The following is a 16,094-nucleotide window of genomic DNA, read 5'->3' as shown; positions in this document are numbered from 1 at the left end:
AATATAGCATTAAAGCCAAAATTTCACAATGAACACCATATTCATCAACACTTATATATATATATTTACAATGCATATTACCTCTTAGATAAAAATAAAAACAAGATGATCAAAGGAAATGATTTCTGGTCGGATTAAAAAATGTCATGTAATAAATTAAGTTTTCAGTTAAATAAAGTTTTATATACATGATAATGTTCGCATGTAGGACAGAAAGTCACAGGACAAAAAGTCATGGACAAAAAGTCACAGGACAAAAAGTCACAATTCGGTTTTTAAATTATTTTTCTTTAAATAAGACAACACTTATGTTTAAAAAACAATGTTGTATTTCCTTGAACTATTATATATAGCAATTTTTGTAAACAGAATTTGTTCAATCAAAAATCAATAATGATCAAGTATTTGTTAAACAAAAAAAATTGTCAAATTGGCTTTAATTGTTAAGTAAAAAAAATTCATGGTGTCTTGGTACTTAAATGGCTTCGTGGTGCCGAGAAATATATCCCTTGCATGATTAAAATCTTCACTTATCAAGGTTTATGAACAATTTCCAAAACAGTAAAATTAATAAACGTAATAAAAAGAAATCATTTCAAGATTTTTTTCAATACACCCGAACAATTATAAACAAATTGTTTGTGACTATGTGTCTTATAAAATTTGTGACTTTCTGTCTTATGACTTTTTGTCCTGTTACTTTCTGTCCGCTTACCTGATGTTCACATTGCATTATGTACATCAAAATTACTACAACTTTTGACCATTATTCAAAAATTTTAGATGGTATTCAAATTTTTTGGAATGTTTTAAATTTTAAAACTTACATCTTCTTTTTGTAACACCAAGAATTTAATATTATAGATCTTTCATAGCAATCCTTGATTACCTTTGAAAAAAGAAAGTGTGTTTCTAAGTTGCATTAAAAATGTAGGTTGGTTAATTAAGTTTTGTCAAAATTAAAGACATGGCATACAAGAGGAACCTTAATAAGATTTCATTATCTCAGTACAGGTGTGTTTTACAGGTAAAAAGAAAATCCTATTTTTCTTTAAACTCGTGTATCAATTTTTTAGTGATTTCAAAATGCCTTGTGATTTAAGTTTTACAGGATGTTGACCAGGTGTGCTATTTTTAATGAGTGTGTCCCTAGCAATAGGTAATACTTTATAATTTCCCCTGATCAGAAGAACAATTGTAAATAATTTCTTTAATTTTTTTATCCCTTTTAGATATATGTATAAATATGCCAAATTATAATAAAAATAGATTTATTTTTGATATAAGGTTAAACAATTTCAATGATTTTTTTGGATGCTGTTACATCAGTTAAAAAGATAGTTATATAACTAACTATTGTATTTTATCGTGAAACCTATTTAGTTTTATTGAAGTATTTAGGTTAATTAAGTTTGGTTAAAAAAAAAAACAAATGGCAATCAAGATGCAACTTAATCAGGTTTTATTACCCTCAGTACAAATGTGTTTTTCAGGTAAAAAGAAAACCTTTTTTAACCAAGATTCGAACTTTAAAATTAGAGAATTTGACTATCTCGTTTTGATAAATCTAATAATCATGTAAGGATGGAAAAATCTGTGAATAGATCTTTATTGTTGCTGTTGTCATGTCAATTAAAAAGATTGTTATATAAAAATTTAAAATTAAAAGAGTAGAGGTTATTTGGTATAGTGTAATTCAGACCTTTGGTCGAGTATGATTCAGACTGAAAAAATAGGTCGAGCAATAGTCGAGTAAAGGTCGAGTACAGGTCGAGAATGGGTTAAGACTGTCTCAGACTGGTCAAGTAATATCTCAGACTTTTTTTTAATGGCAAAGATAAGTGTCAAGTACAAATCAGTACAGTCGATTATGGTTAAGATTAGGGTCGAGTAATATCGAGTTAAATTCAGACCTATTCAGATTGGTCGAGTACGAATCAGTACAGTCGAGTACAGATATAGGCCATTTCAGACTTTTACTGGTTTGCAGTGCAATATAATGGAATTTTATGGGACTGTCATACAAGTGAGAGGTTTAGCTAGCTATAAAACCAGATTTAATCCACCATTTTCTACATAAGGAAAGAAATATGATAGTTGTTTTCCATTCGTTTAATGTGTTTGAGCTTTTGACTTTGCCATTTGAAAAGGGACTTTCCGGTTTGGAAGGTTTAATGAGAATGACATTTTAATGGTACCGATTTTACTGCAACGGATGGGAATGTGACAATAAATATGATGCTGGAGCCAATAAATTTGAAAACCAAAATTTATACAAACGTGGAAAAGCTGATCAAACCAGACAAAATACCTGAAGAAGTTATACAATGTCTGAAAAATCTGTTCCTTTTGAGAGGAAGTCACTGAATTGTGCATATTGTTAGAAAAACGGTCATGTGATGGTTGATAGTTTTAGACTCCAGAGAAAGGAAGACTTGCCTTAAGATCTTTAAACATTTCTTAAGGTTGTTGGGAAGCCAAGCCAGAAAATACCACCAGCATCACATGCACTTCTACTAATTCCTGCCTTTGAAGAACCTTTCAGTCGAGTACTAATTGATTGCGTTGGACCTTTAAAGAAGACCAAGACTGGAAATGCGTATTTATTGACGATCAGGTGTACATCCACTCGCTTTCCAGAGGCTATTCCGTTAAGGAATATTAAGACACCAGCTATTGTCAAATCTCAAATTTTTCACGTTAGTAGGACTTCATAAGTCTGTACAGTCCGACCAGGGTTCAAATTTCATATAAGGTTTATTTCAGCAGGTCGTTTACCAGTTAAGAATTGCTTAGTATACGTCAAGAGCTTATCATTCAGAATCTCAAGGTGACTTAGAGTGTTTTCATCAAACATTTAAGAACATGATAAGGGCTCTTTGTCTTCAATTTCTACTTTTTGCGGTTCGATAGGCTGTTCTCTTGGTATTAACCTATTCGAGTTGGTGTCTGGTCATACTGTAAGGGGACCTTCGAAAATTGGTTAAGGACAATGGCTTACCGAACACCATGACTTGAATCTTCTAAACTATGTATCTTGATTTAAAGAAAAGATGTATACTGCTTGTCACATTGCACAGAAAATTTTAAAAATATGTACAGAATAAGATGAAAATATGGTATGATAAAGATGCCAGGGACAGAGTTTTTGAGCCTGAGATAAAGTACTTGTATTTTTGCCAGTCCCTGACTATCCCTTACAGGCTAAATACTGTGGTCCTTATGCCATAGAGAGTAAAATCAATGATTAAATGATTTGAATAATATTGTAAATACTACAGGTAGGCGTAAACAAAATAGAGTGTGTCATATTAATATGTTAAAACCATATCTTGAACGTACTCATGAAGGTGAGAGTAAACTAGTTGCCACTTTAGCCATTGTTAAATTGCAGAACGATCATGACAAGCAAGATACAATTGAACCAACTTTTGATTCTATGATTTTGGAACAAACAATTAAATTGAAAAAATTAAGAAATTTTGTCAAATTTAGACTCTAAACTTGCACGTCTGACTTTAGATCGCAAAGAAAAAGTGAAAACTTTGGTATTGTCTTTTTAAAATCTTTTCCCAGATGTGCCAAACAAAATCACTGCTGCTTGTCATGATGCCGATGTAGGTGATGCTTCTCCAATTAAGCAACATCCTTACCGACTCAATCCACTAAAACTTGAATTTATGAGATAAGAAATTAGATATATGCTTGACAATGATATTATTGAGCCGAGTAACAGTGAATGTAGCTCTCCTTGTCTCCTTGTGCATAAACCAGATAAAACCATTCGTTTCGTAACTGATTTCAGAAAAGTTAATTCAGTTGCAAAATCTGATTCCTATCCGATTCCCAGGATAGACGACTGCATTGATAACATTGGGCAAGCAAAATTTGTGAGCAATTGAAAGGTTACTTGTAGGTGCCCTGGACACCAAGAGCTCGTCTAATATCAACTTTTGTCAATCCAGACGGCTTATTTCAGTATACTGTCATGCCGTTTGGTATGAAAAGTGCTCCAGCTACTTTTTAAAGAATGATCAATAATGTTATAAAAGATTTAGACTGTTGTTATGGTTATATTGATTGATTTGACTGTTGTTCAACCATGGACTCTTTTACAGAAATATTCTAAATTGATCTGGAGTGATAAATGTCAAAACGCTTTTAAGAATAGCAAATCTCTTTATATAACAGTCGGTTCTGAATGCTCTAGACTTTGAAAAACAATTCAAACTTGCCGTTGACGCAAGTGATGTAGGAGTAGGAGCCGTTTTATATCAAGAGACAGATGGCAATGTTGAGAAACCCATTTCATATTAAGAAATAAGATAAAAATCAGAAAAATTATTCAACTTTTGAAAACGAGTGTTTGGCACTGTTGTCTGCACTTCAGCATTTTGATGTACGTTTTAAAAATCCCATTATGCATCTTTTCTTGTTTATACTGATCATAATCTACTCATCTTTATACAAAAAATGAGAAACAAGAACCAGAGGTTGACTAGGTGGAGTTTATTGTTAAAGGAATATGATGTTATTATAAAACACATTAAAGGTAAAGATAAAGTAATAGCAGATGTTTTATCTAGATCTTATTGATAACAGAGAATATTTATACCTTTTTGTATATATTGTTCCTGAAAATCATAGTTACTGATGGAATGATTAGACCTTTCTACTTGACTTACGTAATAATTCCAGAATAATCATTAACTACGATGCGTAATTGACACTTCTACAGTGTTCTAGAAGTTTCCGTTGTAACTATATATATAGACGATGAATTGTACTAAGATTCAGAAATATAGAATTATTACAAGAAGATCTCTGGAGTTGTTGGATTGACACTTTTATTCACGTTAATAACATATACATATTCCGTTGTATTCCGTTACAGTTAGAAAAGAATTCCACAGAAAACAAGACTATAGGAGCGGACATTCACATATTTTAACAATTAAGATGACATTTATACTTGTAAAATATTTCTTGTAAAATTGAATAATCAATCTTGTTAAATTTATCATTGATTTTTGTCTTTTGTTGGCTACAATGTACAATTTAAAGGTGATTACTGGCCGTAAAAACTGGAAATCATATACCCCATATGTAGGCTTTGCTGTCATTTTGCTAAATAAAACCGGAAAATTCACATTTGGGAAGCTAAAATCATCCAATTTGACGTAAAGTTTTGTTCTCAGTATATTGTTTTAGTCTTAATTACATCTTATCAAGACATACGGCGGAGATGATAAATCTGTGTATTTGACAGTAGAAATATTACAACAAAACACTTCAACATTTAGATACTTTTATTGTCATTTAAAGGTACTTGGTACTCCGCACCCTACAAAAAAATATGAAAAATATTAGTTAACTGTTATTCTTTTGTAATTTTTTGTGCACATGTTTTTCTTGCTTAAATTGTGTATGCTTACATTCTTAATATTAGAAATTGAGAGTGCTGGAAGAAGTTTATCATAAAACCCTTCATCAAGTACGCTCACAATATTACTAGTTACTATAACTACTGTAGCTGAGAATGCACTTTACTGATACTTAAAACTCATACAAGATTCCAGCATATAACTTAGGTCGCCAGACTCGCATTTTATCTTCTTTATACTCATTAGTGGCGCTCAAATCAAAACCAAATCGATTACAAACCTAACCTGTATTGAAAAGCTAATGACATTAATGATTTAGGTATATTTCAGTTAATACGTTACGCTTGTGGAAGTTCACAATATACTGAATGCATTAACATGTTGCCTTCATAGAATAACCGTAGTCTTACGAATGGTTTTAACGTAATATAAAAAGAAATTTTACAGAAAAGGAACATATCGAAGCTATTTCACGTCGATCTGGACTGTATATACCCATGTTAACGGAATATCCACCAGCATTGGAATCGACCCGGTGATATATATTAGGTATATTAGAGACAACAATAATTTACCGATGTAAAAGAGGGGCGAAAGATACCAGAGGGACATTCAAACTCATAAGTCGAAAAAAAGCTGACAACGCCATGGCTAAAAAAGAAAAAGACCAACAGACAAACAGACAAACAATAGTACATAAAACACAACATAGAACACTAAAGACTGAGCAACACGAACCCCACCAAAAACTGGGGGTGATCTCAGGTGCTGCAGAAGGGTAAGCAGATCCAGCTGCAAATGTGTCACCCGTCGTGTTGCTCATGTTAGTACAAACCCGGTAATAAGTCTAATTCGGAAGGTCACAATCGAAAAAAGTGGACGGATTGTACATTATGAACATATCCGCTATCATCTGTAAAACAGATATTCCGTAACGGTCAACCAACTCGTGATGGCGTCCGTAAAACTTACGAAGGGATGACTTCAACTTCACCACTTGGAACTCTTTGTTTAATAGCTTTCTTGTGAGCAGCAACCCTCTATCAAAGAAATTATGATAGGAAATACAAGCCCTGGAATATCGTATCAACTGGGAGATATATACTCCGTATGCAGGCGCTGCTGGCACGTTGCTACATAGAAATGGAAAGTTCACGATTGGGAAGATGAAATCATCTTTTTTGTCGTACAGTTTTGTTTTCAACCGACCCTTATTGTCAATTTCTAGATGTAAGTCAAGATATGAGGCAGACCTTTCTGTATCTGTTGTATCCTTTATCTCAAGTTCGATGGGATAGATGTGTTCAACATATTCAACAAATTTTGAATTATTTATTGAGAGAACATTATCTATATAGCAAAAAGTTAAGTTAAAGGATACTGCTAACTTCTTTTCTTTCTTCTTAAGTAGTTCCTATATAAATCGGTGGAATCCATCATATAATGAAATGAAACAAAAACACTAAGATGCTACAAATAATAAATTGACATATTTTGTCTTAAACAGTTACAACGAAAACCAAACATGGGTTACCAAAACTAGATGGAGTTTATTCTGTTTTGATTTTGTCAAGAACTGTTTTAATATTGTTCATGGAATACCTCTTATCAATCCAACAGAAAAACAACTAATTAAAGCAAGCAGTTTCACCTGAGTATTGCTGATTTCAATATATGTCATCTTAATTTTATACCATATAATATGTATTGAATTGAAACTACTTTAATTAACAATTTCAACATGAAAAAAAATAGTTTTTGTAAAATTGTTATGTCATTCTCATTAAGTGCTTGGCATCTCTCTCATTGTATACGGTGTACAGTGATCATGTCATTTTCGTTTTTTAAAAGAAAACAAAACAATAGTAAATATTGAAATAAATCACTCCTGCGGTAAAAATTGTATTCTGATGAAATGCAATACTGCTTCGAAAAGACATTCCTATAAAACTACAAAATAAATGGGACAAGATAAGGAATAAAATCTTTATCTAAACGTAAAAGGTTAACAGTATAAATATCAAATTACCTTGATTATCGTAGTTTTTTCTTAGTAAAGATCATTAGAGACTGCATTTTTCACAACCGCTGTCACAGAACCGTCATTGTAGTCATAACCTGTTTTTAAGAGAAAGCAATGGCTAATTTTTTTGTAAGGAAGTATCTTACATTATTGCCGTTACGGATGTCTCCTAACATTTGGTGCGATTAAATAATAAACACCAGTATACGCTTACTTTCTAAATAAATTCTTAATAATTTGATTTTTGTGAGAGAAAGACAAGATATATTATATGATTTATAACTGGTTGTCTTTGGGTGTTGTAAACAATCAATTTGATTTATTACAAATGACCATTTGTTGTAAAATTTGATAACTTTCAATTTCGAGGCGACACAGATATTGCCATTCTTATACCAAAATGTTTTATCTATTTGACCCCCAACAAATAGAATATATTCACATTAGAACCTTCACATTGAAATTTGTATTATGTGAATAAAGTAACAAGTTGTCAAGAAGAGTCCTACAAATTCAGAAAAATCGTTGCTTGAATTAGACTGGTTGTTTCATAAATTATGATTTATTCTTTCCTAAACCAAGATATATGTATCGATTGTTGGTTATTCTTTTTTTATGATACAACAATCTTTCAATCTGTCTTTTAGTTTTGAATGAAGAATACCGGTGTACAGGACTGACAATATAATATAGCAAGAGAAAGGAGACTTAGATTGTATATTTTCAGATCTTTTGAAATAATGTCATTCATTTAAGGATTTGATAGCATATAACTTTATTACAAATGACTAAATGTTCTTACAAATCACATCTTGTTATCTTTGCAACATCATAATTGTCATTCTTGTAACTAAATACTAATATAATACGATATTCTCATTTAATTGACAAAAAATTAACGTTTGGATTTGATATCTTCGTGTTTTACCATACAAGAAATAACTTATCATATAAAGTCTTAACAACGGACTATTATTGTCATCTCTTTTTTATATTAATGTTGATTCAGTGAAAGTACCAATAACTCTTTTTAGGTTATAAAAATGGCAAATTTTAGTTTCAAGAACACAAAAAATAATTACCTCCGGGGTAAGCAACAAAGAGATTTTGCGTCCTCAGTCTATCAAAACAGACCTTTCTGCTATGATAAGAATTCCAGCAATTACCCCATAAGTTGTAAAATCGCTGAAGTCCACATCTTAATGTGTAAGCTGTAAATATGTAAATACATTGCATGATATTTTCATTACAATTATCAGTAAAATTAAGCATATATTAGGAACTTTGCTTTAAAATCGAATTAAAAATAAAATTTACTTATCTGCTAGATACAATTTATACATTACATAATGATTTATTTCTATCAGATTACGATGAAAATGAAAAATAACGGGTATTTTCCTGTAATTCGAGAAATGTTATTTGTGTATACACTTTTTACTCTACTTCTTGAAAGGTGAAATTTGAACCTCACATTTAGCTTTAAATTTTGGTTTTACTGTATAGTGTATGTGATCCGTGTAAACTCATCGAACCTTCAAACAAACTTATTAGTAAAGGTTATCGTACCAATGTTGTAATTAGATCTTTGAATATAGTTTACATTGGCACAAATATCGATTTTGTCATCAGCAAATAAAAACATAACTAAATTTGTATTCTTTTCAAACGGTTTTTTGGGATGTATTAATACACATCCATTTTGACTGTCCATGACGTTAAAACACTAAATCCCTGGGATGTGTTCTAGTTGATTTTAGTCTCTGAAGCATGATTTTTTATTATTATTTGTTTTTGGCTTTTAATTAGCTTTCAGTAACTGCGAGTACTCTCAAATTTGACCTGTTGAAACAATTTGTAATGTACTTTTGTTATTTAATGTTTACTTATTTAGTGTTATATCTAGTCTCACTATTTTTAATATATACCACCTTTGATAACTGTTTAGTATGACGATAAATTTTCACTTTTGTTCTAGTACTAGGAACAGCAAAATTATTTATTTTGTAAAAATTATTTCCGTACTCCATGTATACCTTACAACAAAATTATTTTCATTTATCTGTGTACGTTATTTTATTTGGCGGCATTTTGTCCAAGGTTATGGTTGTCTTTCTGATATTGTTTAACATCTAACCCCCTTGTTTTACTAATTTTGTATTAACATTGTGTCATAGATCAAATTTATTCGTTCAGTGTATGTTCACTTATTTTTGTTAATATGTCTTTTGATTGAGTTAAGCCATTTCAATTGATATTCTATAGTGTGTATGTCTATGTTATGATGTTACACTATTATTTCAGGAAGGGTGAAGGTTGGTGCCTATTAAAACGTTTAAATCCGCTGCATTTGTTTGCACCTGTCCTTAGTCAGGAACCTGATGTTAAGTGGTTGTCGTTTGTTGATGTGGTTCATAATTGTTTCTCGTTTCTCGTTTTTTATATAGATTAGACAGTTGGTTTTCCAGTTTAAATAGTTTTACACTAGTCATTTTTGGGGCCCTATATCTAGTCTCACTATTTTTAATATATACCACCTTTGATAAGTGTTAAGTATGTCAATACATTTTCACATTTATTTTTGTTGTTTGAGCTATATACGTGTTGAAGGCCGTACTTTGACCTATAATGATTTACTTTTACAAATTGTGACTTGGAGGAAGAAATGTCATTGGCACTCATACCACATCTTCTTATATCTATCAGTTTACTTCACCCTTTAATATTTCATAATTAAATTTATATTTCAATATAAAAGCAATAACATGGATGGATACACTAAATTTAATATGCATGATATTGTTCCTTAACAAGATGATCATCAAATGTAAATTGGCTCACCTGTACCACCGTATGAAAATCTGTTATCACTGATTTTGAATCCATGGAATTTGTTGCAGTAATCCAAATAACTTACAACGGACCCTACCCCGATATCGTAATCGTCACCATAGACTGCACCATCATAGTCGTAATCTGTTATTAAGTATACAGTTAACATTTGTATGTATATCCAATTCTGTTTTCTTTATATGTATGGATTTCTAATGACACATGTGTTTTTTTTAAATTCGTCAAACCTAAGCGATTGAAAAATAAATCGATATCGATATTTTTTAAACATACAGATGGTCACAAATAACCGTTTAATGTCACATAAGACAATTTAACATCCTTCCTTTGACGACATAGTCATCATAGTTATATTTAAATGTCAATATTTGTTACCTCATTCATTATAAACCTTGTCTGTGCTCTATTTATTTGCTCATCATTGTCGTATATTTAATAAGATAACACAAAATATGTTGTTAAGTCTTTCATCTTCAATAACTTACCTTTGTAGTTTTCAGAATTTAACGCATTTTTACTTTCTTTGTTTTAGGCTTATACAAGAACGTTTTGACCGGTTAAGAACGTTCTAATCAATGTTAGTAAACCGATTGAGTGAAGTTATATTCATATTAATATAGCTATATTTCGGAAGGTTCTTAAGCAATCTCGTCAAGTTCATTAGCAATTTCTCGTAAGGTTCTAAAAATGGCGAATTTAAATAAAAAACAGAGGAAAGTTAATTACCTCCGGGGTAAACTGCAAAGAGATTTTGATTCATGAGTCGGTCAAAACAGACACTTCTGCTATGATAATTAGACCAGCAGCCACCCCATACATTGTAAAATCTTTGTAGTCCACACTTCAGTGTGTATGCTATAAATATAAACCATGATATAATAAATAAAAATCAAACATGCTACATATATGGATCACCTTATCGTACATTAACAAAACAATTATAGAATACACTTGTAATTGGAGGTAAACATATAAATGTATATAAATTATACATAGCGAGACTTGAAAAGTATATAAGAAATAAAATCTCCTATAGACAATGGTATTAGTAAGTTTTGCTGGGATTGGTTCTTGGGCACGACTATTTCTAGAACAATCATATATCGAAAACACATGATATATTGTTATGTACGGTACAGTGATTCATGATGAAAGATGACATTTCAACTATTAACTGCAAGATATAATCTCACAAGGTTATTGGTTTTTTTTCACAGAGGAAGTACGATGAAATGAATAAATTACGGTAACTTCCTAGTGTTTGAGGTGAAAATTATTCATGAGTTTTAATATCACTTTGGTATCTTTTGCTTCTCATTTATTGAAAGACATGACACTTAGCTTCACAAATGTATTTGCACAAATGTAAATTGTGCACTTATCAATCCACTCAATCCAATATGGCATCATATATTAATTTATTATCATTTGTTTTTCAACTTAAATACAGAAATCTATTATTTCTACTTCGTACTTTATTCGGCCTTTATAACTTTTTTGTTTCGAGCGTCGCTGATGAGTATTTTGTAGACAAAATGCACGTCTAGCGTACAATATTTTAATCTTAGTATCTATGATGAATTTATTGATTGATAATTTTATTTTATTGATAAAGATATAGTTTGTAACTTGTCACTAATCATCAAGTTTTAAATTTACTTACCCTTTCCTCCGTATGAAAATCTGTTATCACTGATCTTGAATCCATGGAATTTGTTGAAATAATCCAAATAACTTACTGCAGAACCATACCCAATATCATCATCGTCACCATAGACTGCATTCTTCACTACCACTGCCTTATAACCATCGTCAATGATGTTACCTTTTATTTAAGTATAAATGTTTACATTTATGTTTGTGAATGCCCTGTTCTACTCTCATTATAAGTACAAATTTCTACTAACATGCGTTTTTTTTATGTTTTTTCAGTCTTTATAGTTGGATCCAGAAACAATGCTTTACATTAATATTGAGATTTTTGAAACTGACATGACCAATCCCAGAAGTACCACTATGGATCTGTATATGATTAACTCTCCGAAATACATGAGATCTCCGCTGATTTTTGATGGGATTCGTGTTCATCAGTCTTTAATTTTCTATTTTTAGTTTTGTATACTGTTTGTCTTTTGATCGTTTTTTAATTTTTGTCATGGCATTGTGAGTTTGATTTCGTCTTATGAGTTTGAATATCCATATGGTATCTTCTTCCTTTCTTTTTTGAAACAGATTAACACAATAATTCTTTTTAAAATGATTCCTGTGCATACAAATTGTCACAAGTAATCTTTAATGACAATTTCACATCCTTGCTGCGACATCATAGTCATCATTGTAATACTTGTATGTCAATAAATCACCATTTTGTGTTGGAAAATACCTGTACTACGTCAGAAAAATGACAGTTGTTTTCCAGTCGTTCGTTTGGATGATATAACCAAGCGTTTGGTAATGTCAGTTTTTATAAACCCCTATTTTTATTTACCTTCATATTTTTGTTAAGGTATCTTTTATGTTATCTCATTCATTTGACAATCAAATAAAAATTATTTTAAAAGGGTTCGAGCTGTTTTTTGGGGGTTTTTGTTTTTGTTTTCCATAGCAAGCAATGACTCTAATCAAACCTGTTCTTTGCCTTTAGCTGCTTATTATTATAATATCAGTCAAATTATATCCAATGAAATATGGCAGAAAGCTTTCTTTCGTAAGGTTCTACTAAAGGCGAGTTCAAATCAAGAACATAACAAATTTTATTACCTCCGGGGTAATCTACAAAGAGACTTTGCTTCTTGAGTCGATCAAAACAGACACTTCTGCTATGATAAATTGACCAGCAATTACTCCATACATTGTAAAATCTTTGTTGTCCACATTTCAGTTTGTATGCTAAAAATATATTTCATAATATTGTTGATAACAATCAGCAGTGTGAATTGAGGAATTTTGGAGAACACCTCTTAATTTTTTTATATCCGGTATGCTGATTCAAGATTAAAGTAAACATTTTAACTATTTATCTGCAAGTTATATTCTCTCAAGGTTATTTGTTCACAATCGAATAACGATGCAATATATCAACTTTTATTGCCTGGTATTTAAAGTTAACATTATTATAAGACATGACATTCAGCTTCAAAAATGATTTATACAGTTTGATAATTTAAGATGGAAGGACATCAAACAACTATTTGTCCATAAAATATGTACCTTAAACAATAAAGGTTATTGGATTCCCGGTTAAATTACGGTGATGTCCTAGTGTTGTAGAAGAACAATATTAGTGGACATTACATTTAGCTTCAAATAATTGAATTTAAAAATGGAAAAAGTACAATCAGTAATTCACCTAATCTATTGACGCACTATATGTTTTTCAACGTAAATATTGAAATCTACTACTTGATAAATACATTTAATTCTATGCATTAAGATATTATTAGTAACTTATCAATAATAATCAAGTTTTGAAACTTACTCACCTATACCTCCAAATGAAAATCTACCGTTACTGATTTTGAATCCATGGTATTTATTGGAGAAATCCGAGTAACTTACAACGGATGGGATCCCGATACCGTACTCGTCACCAAGGGCTGAATGCTTCACAATCACTGTCTTAGAATTACTGTTATAGTCGTAAGCTGTTATTAAAGACAAACAGTTCAAATTTTCTGATGAAAACAAATTTTAGTTCTGTTATATTAGTGAAAACATTCTCTTGAAAAGGTAAACATTTATTCCACAAAATATAGAACAAATCAACATGTTTTGTTTGATAATTGAAATAAATTCTCAGCAGACATTGAAATAAAAAACTAGATTACGGCTTCCGCAAAAGGGTTTTTATCATATTCTATTTTGAAATGATACATTGAATCTTATTTTAAATTAAATCATGCTACATTGTATTAATATTTCAAAAGATGGTAAAGAGGAATAATTTAATATAAGCAAACAAAAAAATGTATCTAGATTTCTGTATTACCGTGGCGAGGTGAGCTTTTTAGGTCATGATCCATTCTTTACTTTTAATTAAAACGAGTAATGAAATCTATATTTCAAGAAAATTAACTTACAAATAAAGTTTTAAGTCTACAGTTTAATATTTAGCATTTGAGAAATAAATCTAAATAAGAAGATGTGATGTCGATGTTAAAGATAAACTATTTAACAATAACTCGCGAATTTACATTTACTTGTAAAATATTATTTTAAGTGGCAATCAGCATACTATATCAAACATATTACCTGCCGCAGCAACCACTAGGAAAAGCATACATATCAACCGACTCATGTTTAAGGATAAGTGATGTTGACTCTCTGGTGCACTTTATATAGTAAATGCAAACAACAATATGTTACCATGTTGCATGTAAAAGTAATGTTGTACGGTTTTGTTTTCTTTTCTTACATAATTATAATATTTAATCTACAGTTAATACTTTGATGTTATGGAAAAAAACATGATTTGTTTCCCACTTCATTAGAATTTTGGATACTTTATGTTGTCTAATTCTTTATACAACAGTTTTTACCAGTTTGATATTTTCTATAGACCACACATTGAGTTGTGTCATGGGATTTTCCACCATATCCATTGGAAACATTGCACTCGACATTTTCCTTGAAATAATGAAACTGTCAGATTGCACTACTTTATCCTGTTGAGTACATAAAACTGAGAATGGAAATGGGGAATGTGTCAAAGAGACAACAACCCGACCATAGAGCAGACAACAGCCGAAGGCCACCAATGCAGGTCTTCAATGCAGCGAGAAACTCCCGCACACGAAGACGTCCTTCAGCTGGCCCCTAAACAAATATGTATACTAGTTCAGTGATAATGGACATCATACTTAACTCCAAATTATACACAAGAAACTAAAATTAAAAATGATACAAGACTAACAAAGGCCAGAGGCTCCTGACTTGGGACAGGCGCAAAAATGCGGCGAGGTTAAACATTCTTTATTCACTCTTATTTGTTAAATTTTAGAATTGAAAATGAAAGTTTTTTTTGAGTGGGTAAATATCTACGATGTATTAGGGTAGACTTTTTATGATTAGAACTATAGAATTGTAAACATTGAGGGAAGCAAATACAGGTTACAATTAACCACTAACTTAATCTAGCATTCCGTTCATCGTTTTATAAAGCAAATTTTGGTCAGTTGTCGTATAATAAACGTTTAAAAAAATCAATATTTTACTTTGTGGTCTCACAAATCATTTGTAGGTGCTTGAATTTTTGTTTCATAGTCTTGCTTTCCTAATAAATCTTACGTACTTTTGAGAGAAGATATAGTTACATTTTTGGCTATTCAATCGTTTTATCGTTTTTTATATATTTTGCGGTTTTTCAATGATTTGCCTACCTTAGATACGACGACTTTTGTATTGTAGTCCTGTCATGTAATGTTGTCATTTTAATGTTATATTTAACATTGCCATAAAAGCGGGAGGTTTGGCTAGCCACAAAACCAGGTTCAACCCACCATTTTTTTCTAAAAATGTCCTGTACCAAGTCAGGAAAATGGCCATTGTTATATTATAGGTCGTTTCTGTGTGTGTTACATTTTAATGTTGTGTTTCTGTTGTGTCGTAGTTCTCCTCTTATATTTGATGTGTTTCCCTCAGTTTTAGTTTGTAACCCGGATTTGATTTTTTCTCAATCGATTTATGAATTTCGAACAGCGGTATACTACTGTTGCCTTTATTTAGTATGACATTTTAGTTTAGTAAAAGAGTTCAATGTAGTCAGCGTACTGGTGTTTTTATTTTTGCACTATAGGTGTCACACTGAGAGCAGGAACTGATAAAGCCAGTTTTTT

The 16,094-nt window shown here is 31.0% G+C and overlaps 1 protein-coding gene across 1 annotated transcript; it reads right to left on the bottom strand.

Annotated features, from left to right (window-relative positions):
• Window positions 1-5,291: 5,291 nt before the first annotated feature.
• LOC127738469 (uncharacterized) lies at window positions 5,292-14,566 on the bottom strand. The gene is made up of 9 exons (XM_052249733.1): window positions 14,512-14,566; window positions 13,743-13,904; window positions 13,021-13,149; window positions 11,924-12,085; window positions 10,987-11,115; window positions 10,249-10,383; window positions 8,490-8,618; window positions 7,414-7,502; window positions 5,292-5,344 (listed from the first exon to the last, which is right to left on the bottom strand). Exons 1-8 carry the CDS (start codon window positions 14,555-14,557, stop codon window positions 7,435-7,437), a joined length of 960 nt encoding a protein of 319 aa, XP_052105693.1. The 5' UTR covers window positions 14,558-14,566; the 3' UTR covers window positions 5,292-5,344; window positions 7,414-7,434.
• Between the last annotated feature and the right edge of the window lie 1,528 nt (window positions 14,567-16,094).

This window comes from Mytilus californianus, unplaced genomic scaffold (genome assembly GCF_021869535.1).
Source record: "Mytilus californianus isolate M0D057914Y unplaced genomic scaffold, xbMytCali1.0.p SCAF_4, whole genome shotgun sequence".
NCBI lineage: Eukaryota > Metazoa > Mollusca > Bivalvia > Mytilida > Mytilidae > Mytilus > Mytilus californianus.
The sequence above is the reverse complement of the archived record's forward strand: the minus strand, read 5'-3'. Positions and strand labels throughout refer to the sequence as shown.

Coding starts and splice junctions, on each gene's coding strand:
- LOC127738469 (XM_052249733.1), bottom strand. CDS start 14,557: ATGAGTCGGTTGATATGTATGCTTTTCCTAGTGGTTGCTGCGGCAG. Junction 11,116..11,923: donor ATTTTCATACGGAGGAAAGG/GTAAGTAAATTT, acceptor TTATATTTATAG/CATACACACTGAAGTGTGGA. Junction 8,619..10,248: donor ATTTTCATACGGTGGTACAG/GTGAGCCAATTT, acceptor ACATATTTACAG/CTTACACATTAAGATGTGGA.